This window comes from Carcharodon carcharias (genome assembly GCF_017639515.1).
Source record: "Carcharodon carcharias isolate sCarCar2 chromosome 36 unlocalized genomic scaffold, sCarCar2.pri SUPER_36_unloc_1, whole genome shotgun sequence".
Lineage (NCBI taxonomy): Eukaryota > Metazoa > Chordata > Chondrichthyes > Lamniformes > Lamnidae > Carcharodon > Carcharodon carcharias.
This window is the reverse complement of record NW_024470726.1, coordinates 350,038-370,168: the sequence shown is the minus strand read 5'-3', so window position 1 is coordinate 370,168 and position 20,131 is coordinate 350,038. Positions and strand designations below refer to the sequence as shown.

At 47.8% G+C, this 20,131-nt stretch overlaps 1 protein-coding gene across 1 annotated transcript; it reads left to right on the top strand.

Moving 5' to 3' along the window:
* Positions 1 to 530: 530 nt before the first annotated feature.
* On the top strand, positions 531 to 14,485 carry cct3 (chaperonin containing TCP1, subunit 3 (gamma)). The gene is made up of 14 exons (XM_041181656.1): positions 531 to 723; positions 843 to 904; positions 1,967 to 2,017; positions 2,352 to 2,414; positions 3,331 to 3,427; positions 4,251 to 4,368; positions 4,827 to 5,013; positions 8,555 to 8,704; positions 9,346 to 9,478; positions 9,927 to 10,008; positions 10,637 to 10,817; positions 11,332 to 11,577; positions 12,365 to 12,496; positions 14,108 to 14,485. The coding sequence occupies exons 1-14, from the start codon at positions 696 to 698 to the stop codon at positions 14,204 to 14,206; spliced, it is 1,629 nt and encodes a 542-aa protein (XP_041037590.1). The 5' UTR covers positions 531 to 695; the 3' UTR covers positions 14,207 to 14,485.
* Positions 14,486 to 20,131: the final 5,646 nt, after the last annotated feature.

Here is a 20,131-nt window from a genome sequence, read left to right as displayed (position 1 = left end):
TTTCGTGCCTCCACTTTCTCTACACTACTTGTTATATTTAAAGTTAAACTTAAGTAAATCTCCCACCCTTCTCGTTAGATTAAATTTAGATTCAGAGTTAAATTTAAGTAAATCTCACACCCTTCTTGTTAGATTTGGATTTAAAGTTAAATTTAAGTAAACCCCTCGCACCCCCACCCAGTGAGATTCGAACTCTTCAACATCAGCAGCCCCAGGTTATCAGTCCGGTGACATAACCAGTAGGCCACCGTTCCCTCCAGTTAATGGAGGGGGAGGGGATGTTCAGCGGACTACAAATCCCGGAGGCCCTTGCGGTGGTGGGCTGAATCCACTGCGCATGCCCAGCGTAGGCAACAAACGCAGCCGCTGTCCGTGGTGGAAAGGGGGAGGGAGAGTTTGGTGGAAACGCGCCAAGGAGGCTGCCGGGAAAAAGCATAGCCCCGCCCCCCCCTCCCTCCTTTCAACGGTCCGCGCACGAGGCCAGCGCCGGGTGCAGCCGAACTTGCTGCTGGGGCTTCGGGTGTGGAAAGTGCCCGCCCAACCGACCAAGGACCGAAGCCGATTGGCGGAAGGCGGGGGAAGGGACGAGGGGGCGAGGCGGTGATTGGAGGAGAGGCACTGTCAATCGGGCCGGCAGCAGGTTCGGGTGCGACGCTGGTGTGAGGCCGAAGAAGCTTCTGGAGAGAGAACTCAAGATGCTCGGGCGGCAAGTGCTGGTGCTGAGTGAGTGATCGGCGCTCGGACATTAGTTTCTCTTAACCCCAACCCCACCACCCACCCCCCCCCTGTATAACTTTCACCGACTGCTAATTATTGTTCCTTTTTATTCATTCCCTCCCCAGGTCAGAACGTGAAGCGGGAATCGGGCCGCAAAGTGCAGCAGGGAAACATCAACGCGGCCAAGGTGAGGCCCTCTGCCGGGGGGCCGACAACTACTCGAGGCCGAGGCTCCAACTTGGGCCTAGCCCCCCCCGGCGGCCCCAGCGCCGGTTGGAGGCTCCAAGTCGTCGAGACAGACACAGCCGAGAAACGGGCCCCATTCTGTCCCGCGCCGGCCGTCCAGCCCCCATCTGGTTTTATGCCAAGGCGTTTCCAGCGCTCCTCCCACATACTCCTTAAACAGCGGGGTCGCCCGGGCTGGGGGCGTGGTCCCGGGCGGGGCGGGGTCGCCTGGAGGAGGGGGGAGGGTGGTCCCTGGTGGGTGGGGGTTTGGGGGGGGAGGGTGGTCTCTGGACAGGGACCTGGGTCACCCACTGGAAGAGGTGGGTGGTGGGGGGGGTCCCAGACCGGGACTGGGGTCGCCCGGTGCGGTGTGGTAGTGGGGGAATCCCCGAATGTGGGGTGGAGGGGGTGTCCTGGACGGGGACCGGGGTCGCCTGGTAGGGGAGGGGGCTCCCCCAGTGTGTTTGGGGTGGATGGTCTCTGGACAGGGACAGGGATTTGGGGGGGTGGGGGACACACGAAGGGGTGCCCCAGACTCGGACCGGGGTCGCCCGGTGTGGGGGGTTGTGTCCTGGACGGGGACCAGGGTCGCCTGGTGGGAGAGGGGGTCCCCGGTGTTGGGACGTAGGCTCTAGACAGGGGCAGGGATTATGGGCCAGCCCAGACCGGGACCGGGGTCGCCTGGTGTTGGGGGGGTGGGGGGGGGGGGGTGGTTGGAATCCCCGGACGTGGACCGGGGTCAACTGGTGTGGGGTGTGGGAGGGGGCTTTCCCCGGACAAGGACTGGGGTCGCTCAGTGTGGGAGGAGGGTCCCCGTATGAGGATCGAGGTCACCTGTGGGGCGGGTTCCCAGACAGGGATTCGGATTGTCTGGGTCTGGATTGGGCCAGGGACCATTTTGAGGTCAAAAACTCAACAAGTGGGTGTGAAGCTGTACCCCAGACAAAACATAATGTAGCTCCCAAAGTATTCCTCAGGAGATGAGAGCTTATCCACTCCTGATCCCTTTGGTTGTATTTTTCAGACAATCGCTGATGTTATTCGAACATGCCTGGGACCAAGAGCGATGATGAAGGTACGGGATGCATTGGTGTTGCATTGGGCTGGGGGTGCAGTGACGTACTGAACTTGTCTGTGCTGAGTTAGCTCAGGCTGAAACCAGGGACTACTTTAGTCTTGGCATCCCCAGATTGGGGCTCAGTCTGCAGGAGCTGCTCAGTCAAGCAGCTTGAGCCATGTGTGAAGATACTGCGAGCTGCTGCTTCTCTTCAAACAGTGCCCAGCCGTGAGTTTCTTCCCTTGAAAGGTGGAGGGGTATTTAAATTGGAGGCGGGATGGTTGCACGTTGACCATGGTGTATTTTAGTACAATGTTGGAGTTAACTTGATTTAATTTACCCCTCCCTGCAGATGTTGCTGGATCCCATGGGTGGCATTGTCATGACAAACGACGGAAATGCCATTTTGCGAGAGGTAAGTGATTTAATCTGCGTCAGCCTTAGGACCTGGATTGGGGTAGACTGCTGCTCCCTAGGTCCCTCTTCACTCAAAAATATCAGACACATTAATGCCCCTTTCTCAGCCTCTGTCCCCCTCTCTCCTTACCTTGGGCTAGCAGTGTCAGATGTAAGGCTTAGAAGTCCAAGCAGCCATCAGTTCTCGATGATTACATTCCTCATTAACTAATTTGTCTCGTCTGAGTTTATGGCCATGGAGATTGGCACTGAGTCAAGACCTGTTCATGTCATCAACTTGCACCACCGATGAGAACATTGATTTGAAATTGTATATCTGCTCCTACAAAAGCTGCATGGTAATTCTGAATTGTAGAGGGGCTTTGATAGACCAGATGAGGAGAAACTGTTTGTATTGGCAGGAGGGTCAGTAACTAGAGGACACAGATTTAGGATAATTCTCAGACACGTCAGGTGGGGAGATGAGAATTTTTTTTACACAGCGAGTTGTTGTGATTTGGTAAGCGCTGTCTGAAAGGGCGGTGGAAGCAGATTCAATAGGAACTTTCAAAAGGAGAATTGGATAAGTACCTGAAGGGGAAAGATTTGTAGAGTTAGTCAAGGTGTGTGGGTAGTAGGGACTAATTGGACAGGCACGATGCATTAAGATTTTGTGAAGAGCTTTATAACTCTTGGGTTTGGCGTATGTCCAACAAAGAGCCAAGGCTCCTCAGTTCAATTAGTGAGTGATCTGTGCTGAGGTAGCTAACTTCAGCCTGAACAGTGGTTGGGGGTGGGGAGGCACTGCAACCTCTGATTTAATATGAATCCTGACTGAGCAGTGACATTGAACATCCGCGGAGTCTCTCCATTCTGACTGCTGATTCTGGGTGGGGGGGGTGATTCCCACTCACGGGTTCTGTTGAATCTCCCAGATCCAGGTGCAGCACCCGGCAGCCAAGTCCATGGTTGAGATCAGCCGCACCCAGGATGAAGAAGTTGGAGATGGGACCACCTCTGTCATCATCCTCGGTACGTAATGATTGCATCTGATGCTCGAGGGGTTTTAGCTTCCAGAATGTCCTAAACTTTCAGTAAACAGGGGCTGTGCTTGCCCTTGAAGTGACTTCAATAAAAACTGGACGGGTGGGTGGGGGAAGAGTAAAAACAGTTACTCGTGTGCACGGGGAAGAGGCGCCCATCGTAATCTATTGGCCCTTCGGTGTAAATGGGATGAGACCAGTCTGCGTTGGTTCCCACAGTGAAACAGTGTACTCATACTCACTGCTGAGTGGATGGACAAAGGATGGAGTCTTGTTGAGCACAGGTAGTTAGCGGAGCAATTGTGCGTTTTGTATTCTGATGGTGGCCAGGTGAGAATTGCGCTCCAGGTGGAAATCTCCTCCAGGGTTGTAGCTACAGGGATGTCTGAACCCTCGTGGTTCATTATACCTGAACTTATTCCCTACCTCAATGAAACAGTCCTGCTTGGCGGCACAGCCTTTCCAGAGATTCCTCCTTTACTTGTTCGATTGGCAGTTGCTGAATTTTAAGTTGCAGTGTGTCTCAAAGCTGCTAAACTTCACCCTGCAGTCATAAACTGGTATCAGAAATTAGCGGCGTTCTGATAGCTTGCTGGCTGACAGAGGTGAGAGTCGATCATCAGGCCCCTCTGTACCATGGAGGTGAGGGTTACTATCCAGGAGCTGCTTATACCCTGTGAACACAGCGAACTGGAGAGAGTTGGTGCAAGAGGAACATCTCATCAGCTGAAACCCTGTTTATTTGCAGTTGGGTGGGAGAGGCAGGGGTATGTGGCTGTGTTTGAGTCTTCAAACAATTTGGTTTCTTTTAGCTGGAGAGATGCTGTCAGTCGCTGAGCAGTACCTCGAACAACAGATGCACCCGTCTGTCATCATTGGTGCTTACCACCAGGCACTGGAGGACATGATTACCACCCTTAAGGAGATCAGGTACGGTGTTGAAATAAGATGACTTGTTTTTCTTGAACTGTCACAAAACACTTTACAGCCAATGAGCTACATTTTGAAATGTAATGACTCTTGTGAGGGGAAGATTGCAACAGCCAATCTACACACGAGTCCTTGCAGAACAATGATGAGATAAATGAATGAGTAATCTGTATTAGTGATGTCCGAGTCACAAATATTGGCCTGGACGTGGGGTAAACTCCTCCACTTTCCATCAAATAGTGGCTGCTGGATCTTTTACATCTAACCAAATTGTCTCATCCAGCACACTGTTAGATATGTTTTGGGACTTTTAACCGCAGGCCTGGTGTCCTTATATAAAATGTTTCTTTTCCTGATGCTTGATGATAAAAACAATCGTATGTTCTGTGACATTCACCAGCTGCTGGAAAACATGTCACCCACAGTATTTTTCCCCCCTCCCTCTCCTCTCTCCACAGCACTCCTGTCGATATCAATGACCGTGAAATGATGTTGAAAATTATCAAAAGCGCCATCAACACCAAGGTGACCAACCTTCAGATTGATCTGGCCTGTAACATCGCGCTTGACGCTGTGAAGACTGTGGAAATGGAAGAAAATGGCCGCAAGGAGATTGACATCAAGAAATATGCCAAGGTTGAGAAGGCAAGTGTTGGTATCTCCAGCATGGCTGGCTGGCTGCTATTTGGCATTCCTGCTTCCTCGGCCCGTTACTCAGCACTTAACATTGCCCTACCCCCTCCTCCATAATCTCAACGGCACTATAGTTGTGGAAAGTTGAGTGGCAGGCTGCCTCCATTTAATTCCGCCCCCAGTGTCTCCTGAAATGAACTGCAGAGCTCTAGTTCTGCCTGCACTTACCGACCCTCTGGATGGTCTTCACGTGAGAGTCAGTGCTGGGCAGGCCAGTGGGGTATTCAACAGTTCCTGGAAGCGATAGAGAACTGGCCTGCTGAGTCAAGGCTGCTCATGCACTTTCTGATGAAAGATCAGGTGCAACAGGGACCTTGGCTGCAACACTTATTCGTGCTTCTCCATCACTATCACTGGGTGTCAATGCTGTTTCTATCACTGGGATCAACTATCCCAGAACTGACTGTGCTTAAATCTGGGAATACCTAGGTGAATCAACTGGCTCTTCAGGTAGCATCCTGTAGATGTTGCAGTGGTGACCTGCAGAGTAGCATTCCATTGAAAAGTTATGGTGCAGAAAGAGGCCATTCAGCCCATTGTGTCTGTGCTGACCAGGAAAAGAAAAAATAAACTAGCTGCTCATTTTAATCCCATTTTCTAGCATCTGGCCCATAACCTTGCAGGTTACAGCACTTTAGATGCAGATCCAGGTACCTTTTTTAAATGCAACCGCAGAAGGTGCAACACCTGCCCCTTTACTTCCCATCTCCTCACTGCCCAAGGGCCCAAACACTCCTTTCAAGTGAAGCAATATTTCACTTGCACTTCCCTCAATGTAGTCTATTGCATTCGCTGCTGCCAATGCGGTTTCCTCTACATTGGAGAGACCAAACGCAGACTGGGTGACTGCTTTGGGGAACACCTTCGGTCTGTCCGCAAGCATGACCCAGACCTCCCTGTCGCTTGCCGTTTCAACACTCCACCCTGCTCTCATGCCCACATGTCCGTCCTTGGCCTGCTGCATTGTTCCAGTGTAGCTCAAAGCACCTCATCTTCCGACTAGGCACTTTACAACCTTCCGGAATGAAAACTGTGTTCCTCTCCACAGGTGCTGTCAAACCTGCTGAGTTTTTCCAGGTGTTTTTGGATTTCCAGCATCTGCAGCTTTTTTGCTTTTACCTTTATAAATGAGTTGTGTTTCAACCTCAACCACCAGCTTAGGTGGTGAATTGCAGACACCCACCATCCTCTGGGTGAAAAAGGTTTTTCACATGTCCCCTCTAACCTTTTTACCAATCACCTTAAATCTATGCCCTCTGGTAACTGACCCCTCAGCTAAGGAAAACAAGTCTTTCCTGTCTACCCTCCTAGACCTCTCATAATTTTGTATACCTCCATTAGCTTACCCCCCAGCCTCCTCTGTTCTAAGGAAAACAACCCTAGCCTATCCAATCTTTCCTCATAGCTGCAAACTTCAAGCCCTGGTTTATCCCTTCCTCCCTTCTTAAATAAAGGTAGCACATTGGCTGTCCTCCAGTCCTCTGGCACCTCTCCTGTGGCCAGAAAGGTATTGAAAATTATTACCAGCACCCCTGCTATCTCCTCCCTTGCCTCACTCAACACCCTGGGATACATTTCATCCAGGCCTCGAGATTTATCTACTTTTAAGCTTGCCAAACCACTTTGAACCTCCTCTCTTTCCTATGCTAATTTCTTTAATTATATCACAATCCTTCTGCCTGATTTCCATACCCACGTCATCCCTTTCACTTGTGAACACCGACATACAGTATTCATTTAGAACCCTACCTATGTCTTCTGGCTCCACACGCAAATTACCACTATGGTCCTTAATGGGCCTTACTCTTTCCCTAGTTATCCTCTTACTCTTAATGTACTTGTAAAATAACTTTGGATTTTCCTTTATTTTAATTGCCAGTGTTTTTTCATTCCCCCTTTTTGCTTTCCTAATTTCCTTTTTAAGTTCCTCCCTACACATTCTATACTCTTCTAGGGCTTCTGCTGTTTTGAGTCTTCGGTATCTGCCATGAGCCTCCCTTTATCACTTTATCCAATCCTCTATATCCTTCAACATCCAGGGTTCCCTGGATTTGTTGGTCCCACCTTTATCTTTACTGGAATATGTTGGCCCTGTACTCTCCCATTTCCCTTCTTGAGTCCCATTCAATTACACGGCCAATTATTGTGTCATTTGCAAATTTCCCAATGATGACTCCCAAATTTATGTCTAAATCATTAAAATATATGACAAACGGCAAGGGCCTAACTCTGAGGCCTGTGGGACACCACTGGAAAATGTTTTCCATTCGCTAAAACATCCATCGACAATTGCCCTTTGTTTCCTGTCACTGAGCCAATTTTGGATCCAACCTACCACCTTCCCCTGTATCCCATGAGATCTCACTTTCCTGACCAGTCTGCCATGTGGGACCTTGTCAAATGCCTTACTGAAATGTATGTAGACAACACTCATTGCACTACCCTCATCAATCCTCCTTGTTACTTCCTCAAAAAATTCTATTAAGTTAGTAAGCCACAATCTCCCCCTAACAAAACCATGCTGACTGTCCCTGATTAATCCGTGCCTTTCTAAGTGACAGTTTATCCTGTCTCTTAAAATTGTTTCCAATAATTTGCCCACTACTGAAGTCACCAGCCTATAATTTTCTGGCCTATCTCTCGCACCCTTTTTAAATAATGGTACAACATTCACAGACCTTCAGTCCTCTGGCACCTTGCCTGTATCTAGTGAGGATTGGAAAATGATCCTCAGAGCACCTATTATTTTCTTCCTGACTTCCTTCAACAGCCTGGGATACAATCCATCTGGCCCTGGTATTTTATCCACCTTCAAGGATGCCAGACCCTCCAGTACTTCCTGTATCACTGTGATTATTGTATCTAATTTCTTCATGATTCAGTCCCAGGGGAAGTGGCAGGCTGGAGGTGCCACAATCTGGGAGCATTCTGATTATGATGACCATTGCTGCAGGTACTGTTCCACAAAGGCTGTGTTCAAATCGGTCATTAGTCATGTGTTTTTCTGTGGTCTATTTAACCATGGATTGCATCACTGCCAAACCTAGTTCTGTCCTCATCTGGTATCAGAATGCATGTGCTTTCCAGTAGGTGGCACTGGGTAGCGGGCTCCCTGTCTCGTTTTCTCTCCTTTTGGTTTAGATGCATGAAGACCGTTTTTTACGCCTTTAACTTCACTTGAATTGAGATTAAGTAGCTCAGCATAGATCATAAATTGAACTTGAAAATCACTAGCCTAATGGCTTAGGTACTTGTATAATTGGCTGGGGTGGGGGACATCTTGTGGATGTTTTCGTTGGGTTGCCTTGTAATGTTTTCAAATGATGCAACACTTCTCCACACACTGAGAATGGGAAAAACTGCTAACAGGTCATGTTAATGTCTCTGAAAACTTAGTCGCTCGTGTGTTTACTGTATGGACTGGTGAGCGAAGGCGGTTCATTCAGGTTGTTTACTCACGCAGACAACGTAACTGGTTCCTCTGTGTTCACAGATTCCCGGTGGTTTCATTCACGACTCCAATGTGCTGCAGGGGGTGATGGTGAACAAAGATGTGACCCACCCGCGGATGCGCAGGCATATCAAAAATCCCCGTATCATGCTGCTGGACTGCTCTTTGGAGTACAAGAAAGGAGAGAGTCAGGTATGAGACTTCCCATATTCATCTGCAGGGTTCAGCATTTCACTGTTCACAAATGCTCTGTACAGGGAGCGTATGTTTCAGAGTGAGTAATGTCACCTCACGAGTACTCAGTACAGGGGCCGTACATTTCAGAGTGATTATCGTCACCAATGAGTTGGTAGTTAAGGCGATTGTCCCTCAGTGCACCCTCGTGCATCTTATCCAAGTGACATTTTGTCATGTGTGACTTAGACAATGGGCGTCGTTGGCTGTTTACTCACTGGGGGTATCACAGCCATGTCTGTCCAAGCTATGTCCTTGTCCAGATGAAGAAACCTGGGGGAGGGGGCGAGGGTCATCAGATAATAATCAGGGGCCCTGTCTGACATTTTTATACCCTTATCAATGTAATTGGATAGCTGGAGATAGGTTAACTTGTAATGTGTATAGCTCAGTGTGTTGACTCTCTAAACTATCGGTGACTATGTTGGTGATCTAACCAACTTCCCCAACAACTTTTTATAAAGTATGTATCTTCCAGCGACATGGTGTGTCTCCTAATTTCTTTTGGTATTCTTGATATGCAAAAACATCAGTTGTTTGGGATAATTGATCATTTATTTTTGCTTGCACTCTTAATAAATCAATCTGTCTTGTTCTAGACTGATATTGAGATCACTCGTGAGGAGGACTTCACCCGCATCCTGCAGATGGAGGAAGAATACATCCAGCAGATCTGTGAGGACGTTATCCGCTTCAAGCCTGACCTCCTGTTTACTGAGAAGGGTATCTCAGGTACTGTGCTCCCTACTGAGAGGGGCTGGTTGGGATCCGATAGATTGCTAAATGGAGCCCCCTCCACCACCCTCACTCTAGAATAACAGTGAGATCAAGAACCTTTAACCGGTTTTTAACACCGCTCAATTTCAATGGGTAACTTGCAATTGAAAATTCTCCCAGATATCACGGAGCCATTAACTGTCAGTGCCTGAGCCTTGCACTCTGAAATAAAATGCATATTCTTGATCAGCCATTGCAACAAGAATCAATGCGTGCTTGCTTGTGCTGCAGGCACAAAAATGATATGATCACCTCAGCGTTATGATGATTCATCTTTGGTTCAAATTGAAAACGCTTAGTCTAGGCTCTGGGCAGGTTCGCTGGTCTGTACTTGGAGAACAGGATTTTTTTTCAGGGCTTGCCAACACACACTAATATTTGTCGTCTCCTTTTCCCGCCTCAGACCTGGCCCTTCATTACCTCATGAAGGCAAATATCTCTGCCATCCGTCGCATCAGAAAGAGTGACAGCAACCGAATTGCCAGGTACAGTGAGCTTGCTTCCACTGGGGAAAAGGGGTTGGGAGGCTCTTACTAGATAGAGACTTGCAGAAAGTGATGTGAGGTGTGTTTCTGGAATCTATCGACCTGTTTGGCATACATGTTTGAAATGTGAAAATATTTGTGGGTTTCTTTTTTTAAACCACTTTGCTCTATGACCTCCAGTGACTTGCATCGGCTGTAGCCATAACAACCATGGTTAATGGCGGTAACAAATTTATAATGAGGTGAAAGTGATATGTCTATTGACTTAGAATTCCCAGTACAGAAATTGGCCATTTGGTCCCTCTGCTCTGTACTGGTATTTCTGCTCCACACGAGCCTCCTCTGACCCCCATCACCATATCCTTCTACCCCTTTCTCCCTCATGTGTTTATCCAGCTTCCCACTTCAATCCATCTCTGCCACTTGCCTCGACCACTCCCTGTGGGAGCGAGTCCCACATTCTCCCCACTCTGAGTAAAGAAGTTTCTCCTGAATTCCCCATTGGATTTATTAGTGACTGTTTTATATTGATGGCCCCCACCCTAGTTCTGGTCTGTCTTATCCCCTCCCCACCCCTACAAGTGGAAACCTCTTCTCTGCAGTGTATAACTGCTGTTTGTTTTTGCAGGGCATGTGGTGCTCGGGTTGTTAGCCGGACAGACGAGCTGCGTGAGGAGGATATTGGCACGGGTGCTGGCCTCTTTGAGATCAAAAAGATTGGCGATGAGTATTTTGCTTTTGTCACCGAATGCAAAGAGCCAAAAGCTTGCACCATTCTCCTCCGAGGAGCCAGCAAAGAGATACTGGCGGTAAGCAGGGGCAGGGTGAACCAAAGGGCTCTGCTGGAATATTCTAGATTTGCAGACTATTTGAGAGGTGTTTAAAATTGGAACTAATAAAATGGAAACAAGCTTTCAGTGCTGGGAGAAAGGACATTGAGAGAAGATTAAATGCTTCAAAGTTTAGCCCAGGTGGAAGAATCACTTTTGCACAGTTGGAAGGTCGTGGGCTACAACTTAGTTGATATTAGTGATTGAAACAGCTCTGTCCACACTAGCTCGAGCTCCTAGCAATGATCTTACTGCAGTTCACAGGGGCTAGGCCATTGTTAGTGGGGTGGAGAAATTGGGGCTGGATGAGAGGCTGGAGTTGGAGGAACACGCTGATCACGGGATGGGGAGAGGTGCAAGGAGGAGGTTACAGAGCTGAGGACAGAGAGGGATGTGAAAACATGGCTGAGAATTTTGAAGTTGTGGTATTATCGGACACCGGTGCACTGGTTCGTTTGGTTGTGTGTGATTTCAGTGTTTGATTGTGTTTCAGGAAGTGGAGCGTAACCTACAGGATGCTATGCAGGTGACTCGGAACATCCTCCTCGATCCACACTTGGTCCCTGGGGGCGGAGCAGTGGAAATGGCCATAGCACATGCCCTAACTGAGAAATCCAAGACCATGACCGGAGTGGAGCAGTGGCCGTACCGTGCGTTGGCAAATGCCCTCGAGGTCATCCCCAGAACATTAATCCAGAACTGTGGAGCGAGCACCATCCGCTTGCTGACCTCCCTTCGGGTAAGGCACACGGGCAGCTAGGATAGTATCTCAATCCCATCAATTTATCTGTACTCCCCTGACAGCCCCATGGGTGTCAGTATGGCATCAGGTTTATTTACAGGTCTCTGTTGCGTGCTGCCCATAAGTGGTATTTCAGTGGGCGTTGGGACCTCTGGTGTGGAGACAAAAATCAGTGAGGGTTCCCACTCATCCCTCCCATTGTAATTCCAGGTAGAACTCCATGCCTGTCCCAGGCCACTGTCCTATGCTGAAATGGGCTGCTTGCAGACTCGCCATCCTAATTGACATTTGAGCTGAGCTCCCCATCCCCTATCCTCCCCATCAGAAGAGATGGCCTACTTCCACCTCCAGAATGTGGCCCATCTTCTCCACACAGTCCATCTGCTGTTGAAACCCTCCGCTTGTGCTTTTCTTACCTTCTGTCCTGCAGGATTATTTGGAGCTGTGATGGGAAGAATCCCAGCTTCAGTAACACATCCCTTTCACTATCTGTGAGTGTACTGCAGAGCTGCCTTGGCTCAGGTACAAGATTACAGTTTGCCATTGGGAGGGGGTTAACTCCATTCCAATTTTGCATCATCAGAGATGCTTTGCTAACTGGCCTTCAACCAGGACTGAAAATAGAGTTTCTGATTTGAAGCTATCTCCCTGCTTTGCCCTGGTGTCAGTACTTTATAGAAATTCCCTTCTGATTTCACTGTCTAGCTTCCGAATGACTCTTTTTAGTTCCAAGGCTATTGTACCCCTTTAATCTAAACAGTAACCCCTGTGTCCTCTTCACCAGGCGAAGCACACGCAGGAAGGCTGTCAGACCTGGGGAGTCAACGGAGAGACTGGAGCCTTGGTGGACATGAAGGAGCTCGGGATCTGGGAGCCTCTCACTGTGAAATCACAAACTTTCAAAACATCGGTCGAGGTGAGTCTCACCTGAGGGCGGCTGAGGAAAAGTGGGGTGGTTGTGACGACTGGAGTGAACCGTGCAGTTTCACAGCAGCCATTCCCACAATTATGCAAGTATATAAGTCACTACAGCTGAAGGTAATTCACGACCTATTCCCATCACTCCACCATTGGCGGCTGTGCCTTCAGCTGCCTGGGACTCTAAGCTCTGGAATTCCTTCCCTGAACCATTCGCTCTTGATCTCACTCTCTCTCTCGCTCCTCCTTTAAGATGCTCCTTAACACCAACTTCTGTTTATTGGAATAGATACGTCTGTCGAGTTATTTCGGTTTTTTTTTCCTCATAAAAGCAGAGGTTTGGAATGTATTTTGCTCACTGCGAATGTGGATATAATTGTATATAGTTCTGAAATAAATTGTATACAAATAGTACTTATTTGTAGCGTAGAGGGACTGTTGAGATTTTGACTACAAGGATGTTCCAGCTAGTACCCAAGAAACCCAGACAACTCCATCCTTTTTATTCTCACTCTGGTTTGTCCTGTTTAAATTTCGCTGGCCTGGTGGTTTACAAAGAAAGGGCTTTTCTTAGCCCTTGTCATCTTATTGGTGGGTAATTGGAACACTAGGATTTGTTAATATCAGCAATTTGCAATATGAGAATAGGATGTAGGAGCTGGAGGAGGTTACAGAGATAGGGAGGGGGTGTAGGGGCTGGAGGAGGTTACAGAGATAGGGAGGGGTGTAGGGGCTGGAGGAGGTTACAGAGATAGGGAGGGCTGGAGGAGGTTACAGAGATAGGGAGGATGACTAGACCATGGAATGAATTGAAAGAAAGGATGAGAGTTTTAAAATCAAGGGTTTGTCGGATGGGGGAACCATTGTTGATCAGAAAGTATGGGGGAGGTGGGTAGGTGACAGATCAACAGGATTTGGTACAGGTTAGGGTATGGGCAGCAGGGTTTTGGACGGCCTCGAGTTTACAGAAGGTTGAAAATGGAGACCTGGCAGCATTGTGTCAGAATAGCTGAGTGTAGGGGTAACAAAGGTATCATGTGGCCTTCAAAGGCACAGAACTTGTCCACTCTGTTTGAAGCCTGCTTTCCAGCAGTATCTTACCTCCTGTGAACCTTTCAATGAAATGCTTTTAATGGAGGATTGATTACTGTGCAGTAAAACAGCAGAGTTCAGCTGGGAAACAGCAGAGTCTCTTCACTGGACTGCAATATCTGGTGGAGGGGGCTGGATTTTTGCCATGTGTTTGCTACGTTTCATTCAGAGCAGACTGCACATTTCATTCCTGAAGTTGCTGCGTGCCTGTTTAAAACTGATCCAGTGCAGCAGCTGTATAATTACAGAGCCCCCATGCCACCCTTGCCCTTCTGTGGCAGTGTGTAACTGAGTCTTTTGAAATGGGAAGATACCAGATTCTGCCCTCAGCTGTGCTGCGTAATCTGACCTTGCATAAGGCAGCAATAGGGTTGTGGTGACCTGGGGTTTGGTCATGTCATTAGTAAATGTACCTGGGCAGTCTGATTTCCTGATGAGGGTAGGATCTGCCCATGTGTAAGTGCAGCCTGCTGTGTGCAGATCATTCTCACGTGGTGCGTGTTCTGTTTCTCTGTAGACCGCCATCTTGCTGCTGCGCATCGATGACATTGTGTCTGGTCACAAGAGCAAGAAGGACAACAGTCACGGGGGTGATGGGGATGCTTCATACAATTAAACCACGAGATGGGATGGAACACAGGACAGCACCATGAAGGACCATGATGCACAAGTCACCCTCAACACTGGACAGGACCCTCTCACGCACTCCGCAAATATTTATTGTTTAAAGAAGGGAAAAGGCAGCAAAGTTCAACCCAGTCGTTTGGTGGGTGGGGAGGGGAGGCAAATAAAATTCCGGTTACCTGTTGTGGATGTCTCCATAGCTGACTGAGGGCCAAGAGTAACTTTCATTTAATTTCGAGTGTCAGCATTCAATAAAGATTACTCCAGTGTTGCTTGTTTCTGTTTCTTTAACGCGTTCTCCTGCTCGCTCTGTGTCTCTGGCGAATGGTCTCTTGAAAGACTTTTCCTGATTTGGGTGGGTTAGTAGAGCACAGACTTGGCAGGTAAGCTGCAACTAGATGCCAACTTGGTGAATGGCTACTCCAGTCATTTGTCTTACATGGGAGGCTAGTAGGCACGACTGTGGGTACAAATGTACCAGTTGGCAGTGAGGAGGGGTGGGTGGAGAGACAATGCAAGTTACCAACTTAATCCAGTAAAAAGATTACTTCCACATTTACACGGTAAAATGAGGGTCCTGTCACACGGTGATCATTGCATTAATGTACTGTTTCTGACACAGCAGTTAGTGATGTACAAGTGACATGAGGCTGCAGAGTTCTTTGTTTCCTGGTCCCCTTCAGTAGTAGAACCACCTTGTCCCCTATCACTTTCCTATTTGCTCCCCATACTACTGTATATGCTTGTGGGTTTATCACCTCTATAATTACGTAACTAATTCCCAGTTAAACATATGGACTTCGTTTCAACGGGGGATGCTGGTTGAAAATTCTAAGTAACCTGTGTGTGGCATGTTCTCTTGCCAACTGCTGAAAGCACTGGTGGTGGGGGGGAGGGGGGCAGAGGAGTGTGCATTGGAGAGAAGGGCATTTTCTGTCATCTCTTCTAACCAAAATCACTGGTCTGTAACCATCAAAGCTCCATGTAAAATCTCCCTAACACCCCAACTGAACAAAGCCCCAGAATATAATTCTGTTAACCCGCGCAAGTCAATGGCTGAAATAGTGAGGGGTCCCAGCCAAAGCACTTCCCGGTGACAAAGGATTATAATTTTGAAAATGAAACACTGAAAAATTACTAGAGGGATAATATTGAGTAGAGACTTGTATGAAACCATGGTTAGACTGCATTTGGAGTGTTAATCATTGCGAAGGATATGGAGGCAGTGAGAAGGTTTAGAAAACATTTTCAAGGATGAGCTGTGAGGTCAGCAGTTGGGGGGGGGGGTGCTCTTGAAGGAAAATCTTGTGAGGTAACATGGAGGTTTTTATGATTATAATAAAAGCAAAAAACTGTGGATGCTGGAAATCTGAAACAAAAGCACAAATACCTGGAAGAAGTTGGCAGGTCTGGAAGCATTTGCGGAGAGGAATACAGTTAATGTTTTGATTCCGTATGATTCTTCACCAGAAGAGTCTTTATGGTTATGAAAGGGTTCAATGGAGATGACATTTTCATTTGGGGACAAGCCCAGAACAAGGGGGTGTAAATTTAAGAAATAATAAATCGGGAATTCAGGAGAAACTTCACCCAGAGAGTGGGGAGAATATGGGACTCGGTCCCACAGGGAGTGGCAGAGTTGAGTAGCAGCGATCTATTTAATTGGAAGGCTGGATAAACTCAGGAGGGAGAAAGGAATAGAAGGATATGTTGATGGGGTTAGAAGGGGGGTGGTGTTGGGAGAAGACTAGTGGAGCAGAAACACCAGCACAGGGCAGAGGGGCTGAATGGCCTATTTCTGTGCTGTAGATTGTATTTAGTAAGCCCAGCGACAAACCCACAGTCCAGAATCTTTTTCTCCACGGGTTACCCCAGTCATTGCTGTGCTGGTGGGGATGATTGCACTAGCAATACTTCCTTTCTGGCACCTTGGCTAAATGATCATTTTTCATAGGTGATTCATTGAAGTGGGTGTCTGAGATATTGGACTGTGGAAAGCATCACAGTTGAAGCTGACCCTCCTACTAGACACAGAGCACACTTTCCAGCTGCTGTCTCCTGTCAGATAATGATTTGGGTCTTCCTTACCCAAGAACAGAGTGGCTTGTAGGCCCTCCTACCGAGATTGGCCAGGTCATACATAATGCTGGGTTCAACAAGTTCAGACTGTAAACTATGCCCGCACCCCTTTTATCACTCACCTGCTCTGGGCACATCCTTTGTTTCTTTTCTCAACCCATCACCATTTTGCCTCATAAGAATAACACTTCTGCCATCCAATATCTCAAACCTATCACAGACCTTCCCTTTGTCTTTGTCACACCCACCCCTTGCTCAAAACGTATTACATCTCTAACTTTTCCGAGTTCTGATGAAAGGTCATCAACCTGAAATGTTAACTCTGTTTCTTGCTCCATAGATGCTGCCTGACCTGCTGAGCATTTCCAGCATCATCTGTATTTCACATTTCCAGCATCCGCAGTGTTCTGCTTTTTGCACACGAGGTTGATCTGATATACATGTCAGGCATATGGGGAGTGCGTTTCAAGAATTTTGCTATATTTAAAAAGAAATTAGAATTGCATTCGCTTCCGGTCAAATTTTACCTAATATAAATCCTCCATGGCAATGCCTCTACCAATCAGAGTCCACTTGCCAACCAATCGGTGCTCTCTTCTCATGCAGTATAAATTGTTGTTCCTTTTACAACTTGGTGTTCTTATGAATTGTCCTGATGAGTACAAGACAGAAAGCTTCGAAGGCATGTCTCTTTTTTCAGCAGTATTCACAATGGGATGTGGATGCCAGGACCCAAAGGTGAGTACGGATTAAATATACCAGGATGATACCAGGGATGAGGAGAGGTTGGAGAAACTGGGATTGTTTCTTTACAAGAAAGAAGGTTAAGGGGAGACGGAATAGAGGTATTCAGAATTATAAGGGGTTTTGACACAGCAAGTAGGAATATGCTGTCCTTTGGCAAGCACATTAGTTAAGAACACAAGAAATGGAGGCAGAAGTGAACCATTTGGCCCATCGAGCCTGCTCCACCATTTAGTATGATCGTGGCTGATCTTGGGCTTCAAGTCCATTTTCTCCCCCTGCTCCCCCGCATCCCTTCATTCCCTAAGAGACCAAAAACCTGTTTATCCCCAGCCTTAAATGTATTCAACAATGGAGCATCCACAACCCTCTCGGGTAGAGAATTCTAAAGATTAACAACCCTTTGAGTGAAGTAATTTCTCCTCATCTCAGTTCTAAACGATCGGCCCCTTTATCCTGAGACAGTGCCCCTGTGTTTTAGATTCTCCAACCAGCGGGAACAATCTCTCAGCGTCCACCCTGTCAAACCCCTTCAGAATCTTAAAAACAAAAAAACTGCAGATGCTGGAAATCCAAAACAAAAACAGAATTACCTGGAAAAACTCAGCAGATCTGGCAGCATCGGTGGAGAAGAAAAGAGTTGACATTTCAAGTCCTCATGACCCTTCAACAGAACTAGAAAAGTCTTGAACTCCCTCCTCCATCCCCACCCCCTTTCTGTTTCTTCACCCTTTTGTTTTTTCCAATAAATTATATAGATTTTTCTTTTCCCACCTATTTCCATTATTTTTAAATATTTTTAAATCTTTTATGCTCCCCCCACCCCCGCTTGAGCTATACCTTGAGTGCCCTACCAGCCATTCTTAATTAGCACATTCGTTTAGATAATATCACCAACTTTAACACCTCTGTGTTCTTTTGTTCTGTTGTCTGTGACATCTTTTGATGATCTGCTTCTTTCACTGCTTGTTCGTCCCTACAACCACACCCCCCCTCCACTTCTCCCTTCTCCCCCCCCCACCCCTCAACCCACACCTTAAACCAGCTTATATTTCACCCCTTCCCTGGATTCACCTAGTTCTGTTGAAGGGTCATGAGGACTCGAAACATCAATTCTTTTCTTCACCGATGCTGCCAGACCTGCTGAGTTTTTCCAGGTAATTCTGTTTTTGGTCTTGGCCCTTCAGAATCTTGTAGGTTTCAATTAAATCACCTCTCATTCTTCTAAACTCCAGAGAATATAAGTCGAATTTACTCAGCCTCTCATCATAGTACAACCCCCTCATCCAAGGGACCAATCTAGTGAACCTTCACTGTAACGCCTCCAATACACATATATCCTTTCTTAAATGTGGAGACCAAAACTGCACACACTGTTCCAGATGTGGTCTCACCAAAATCCTATACAACTGCAGCAAGGCTTCTTTACTCTTGCACTCCAATTCCCTTGCGAAAATCCCCTACCATTTGCCTTCCTAATCACTTGCTGCACCTGCATGCTAACTTTCTGCATTGCTTGTTCAAGCACATCCAAGCCTCTTTGAACACAGATGTACAACATTGTGAAGGGCCTGTACAGAGTGGATGGGAAGCAACTCTTTATCTTAGCAGAGAGGTCAGTGACTAGGGGGTTAAGCTGACTGGTAGATTGGTAAAAAGATTAGAGGGGAGATGAGGAAAAATTATTTGCACCCAGAGGGTGGTGGGGGTCTGGAACTCATTGACTGAAAGGGCAGTAGAGGCAGAAACACTCAACTCATTTAAAAGCTGTCTGGATATGCAACTCAAGTGCTGGAACCTGCAGGGCTCTGGACTGAATGCTGGAAAGTGGGATTAGGCTGCGTGACTCATTTTTCAACCAGAGCAACCCCTGCACATTCTTCCTTTTCCAACAACAGTCATAATTGCATTTTGAATAGATCAATTGACCCTGTCTCCACCACAATCTCAGTGCATTCCAGACCCTAACCACTCGATTGACCCTGTCGCCACCTCACTCTCAGACAGTGCATTCCAGGACCTAACCACTCGATTGACCCTGTCTCCACCACACTCTCAGACAGTGCATTCCAGACCCTAACCGCTCGATTGACCCTGTCTCCCCCTCGCTCTCAGGCAGTGCATTCCAGAACTTAACCACTCGATTGACCCTGTCTCCATCGCTCTTTCAGACAGTGCATTCCAGACCCTAACCACTCGATTGACCCTGTCTCCACCTCGCTCTCAGGCAGTGCATTCCAGAACTTAACCACTCAATTGACCCTGTCTCCATCGCACTTTCAGACAGTGCATTCCAGACCCTAACCACTCGATTGACCCTGTCTCCCACACACTCTCAGACAGCGCATTCTAGACCCTAACCACTCGATTGACCCTGTCTCCACCACACTCTCAGACAGTGCATTCCAGACCCTAACCGCTCGATTGACCCTGTCTCCACCACACTCTCAGACAGTGCATTCCAGACCCTAACCGCTCGATTGACCCTGTCTCCCCCTCGCTCTCAGGCAGTGCATTCCAGAACTTAACCACTCGATTGACCCTGTCTCCATCGCTCTTTCAGACAGTGCATTCCAGACCCTAACCACTCGATTGACCCTGTCTCCACCTCGCTCTCAGGCAGTGCATTCCAGAACTTAACCACTCAATTGACCCTGTCTCCATCGCACTTTCAGACAGTGCATTCCAGACCCTAACCACTCGATTGACCCTGTCTCCCACACACTCTCAGACAGCGCATTCTAGACCCTAACCACTCGATTGACCCTGTCTCCACCACACTCTCAGACAGTGCATTCCAGACCCTAACCGCTCGATTGACCCTGTCTCCACCACACTCTCAGACAGTGCATTCCAGACCCTAACCGCTCGATTGACCCTGTCTCCCCCTCGCTCTCAGGCAGTGCATTCCAGAACTTAACCACTCGATTGACCCTGTCTCCATCGCTCTTTCAGACAGTGCATTCCAGACCCTAACCACTCGATTGACCCTGTCTCCACCTCGCTCTCAGGCAGTGCATTCCAGAACTTAACCACTCAATTGACCCTGTCTCCATCGCACTTTCAGACAGTGCATTCCAGACCCTAACCACTC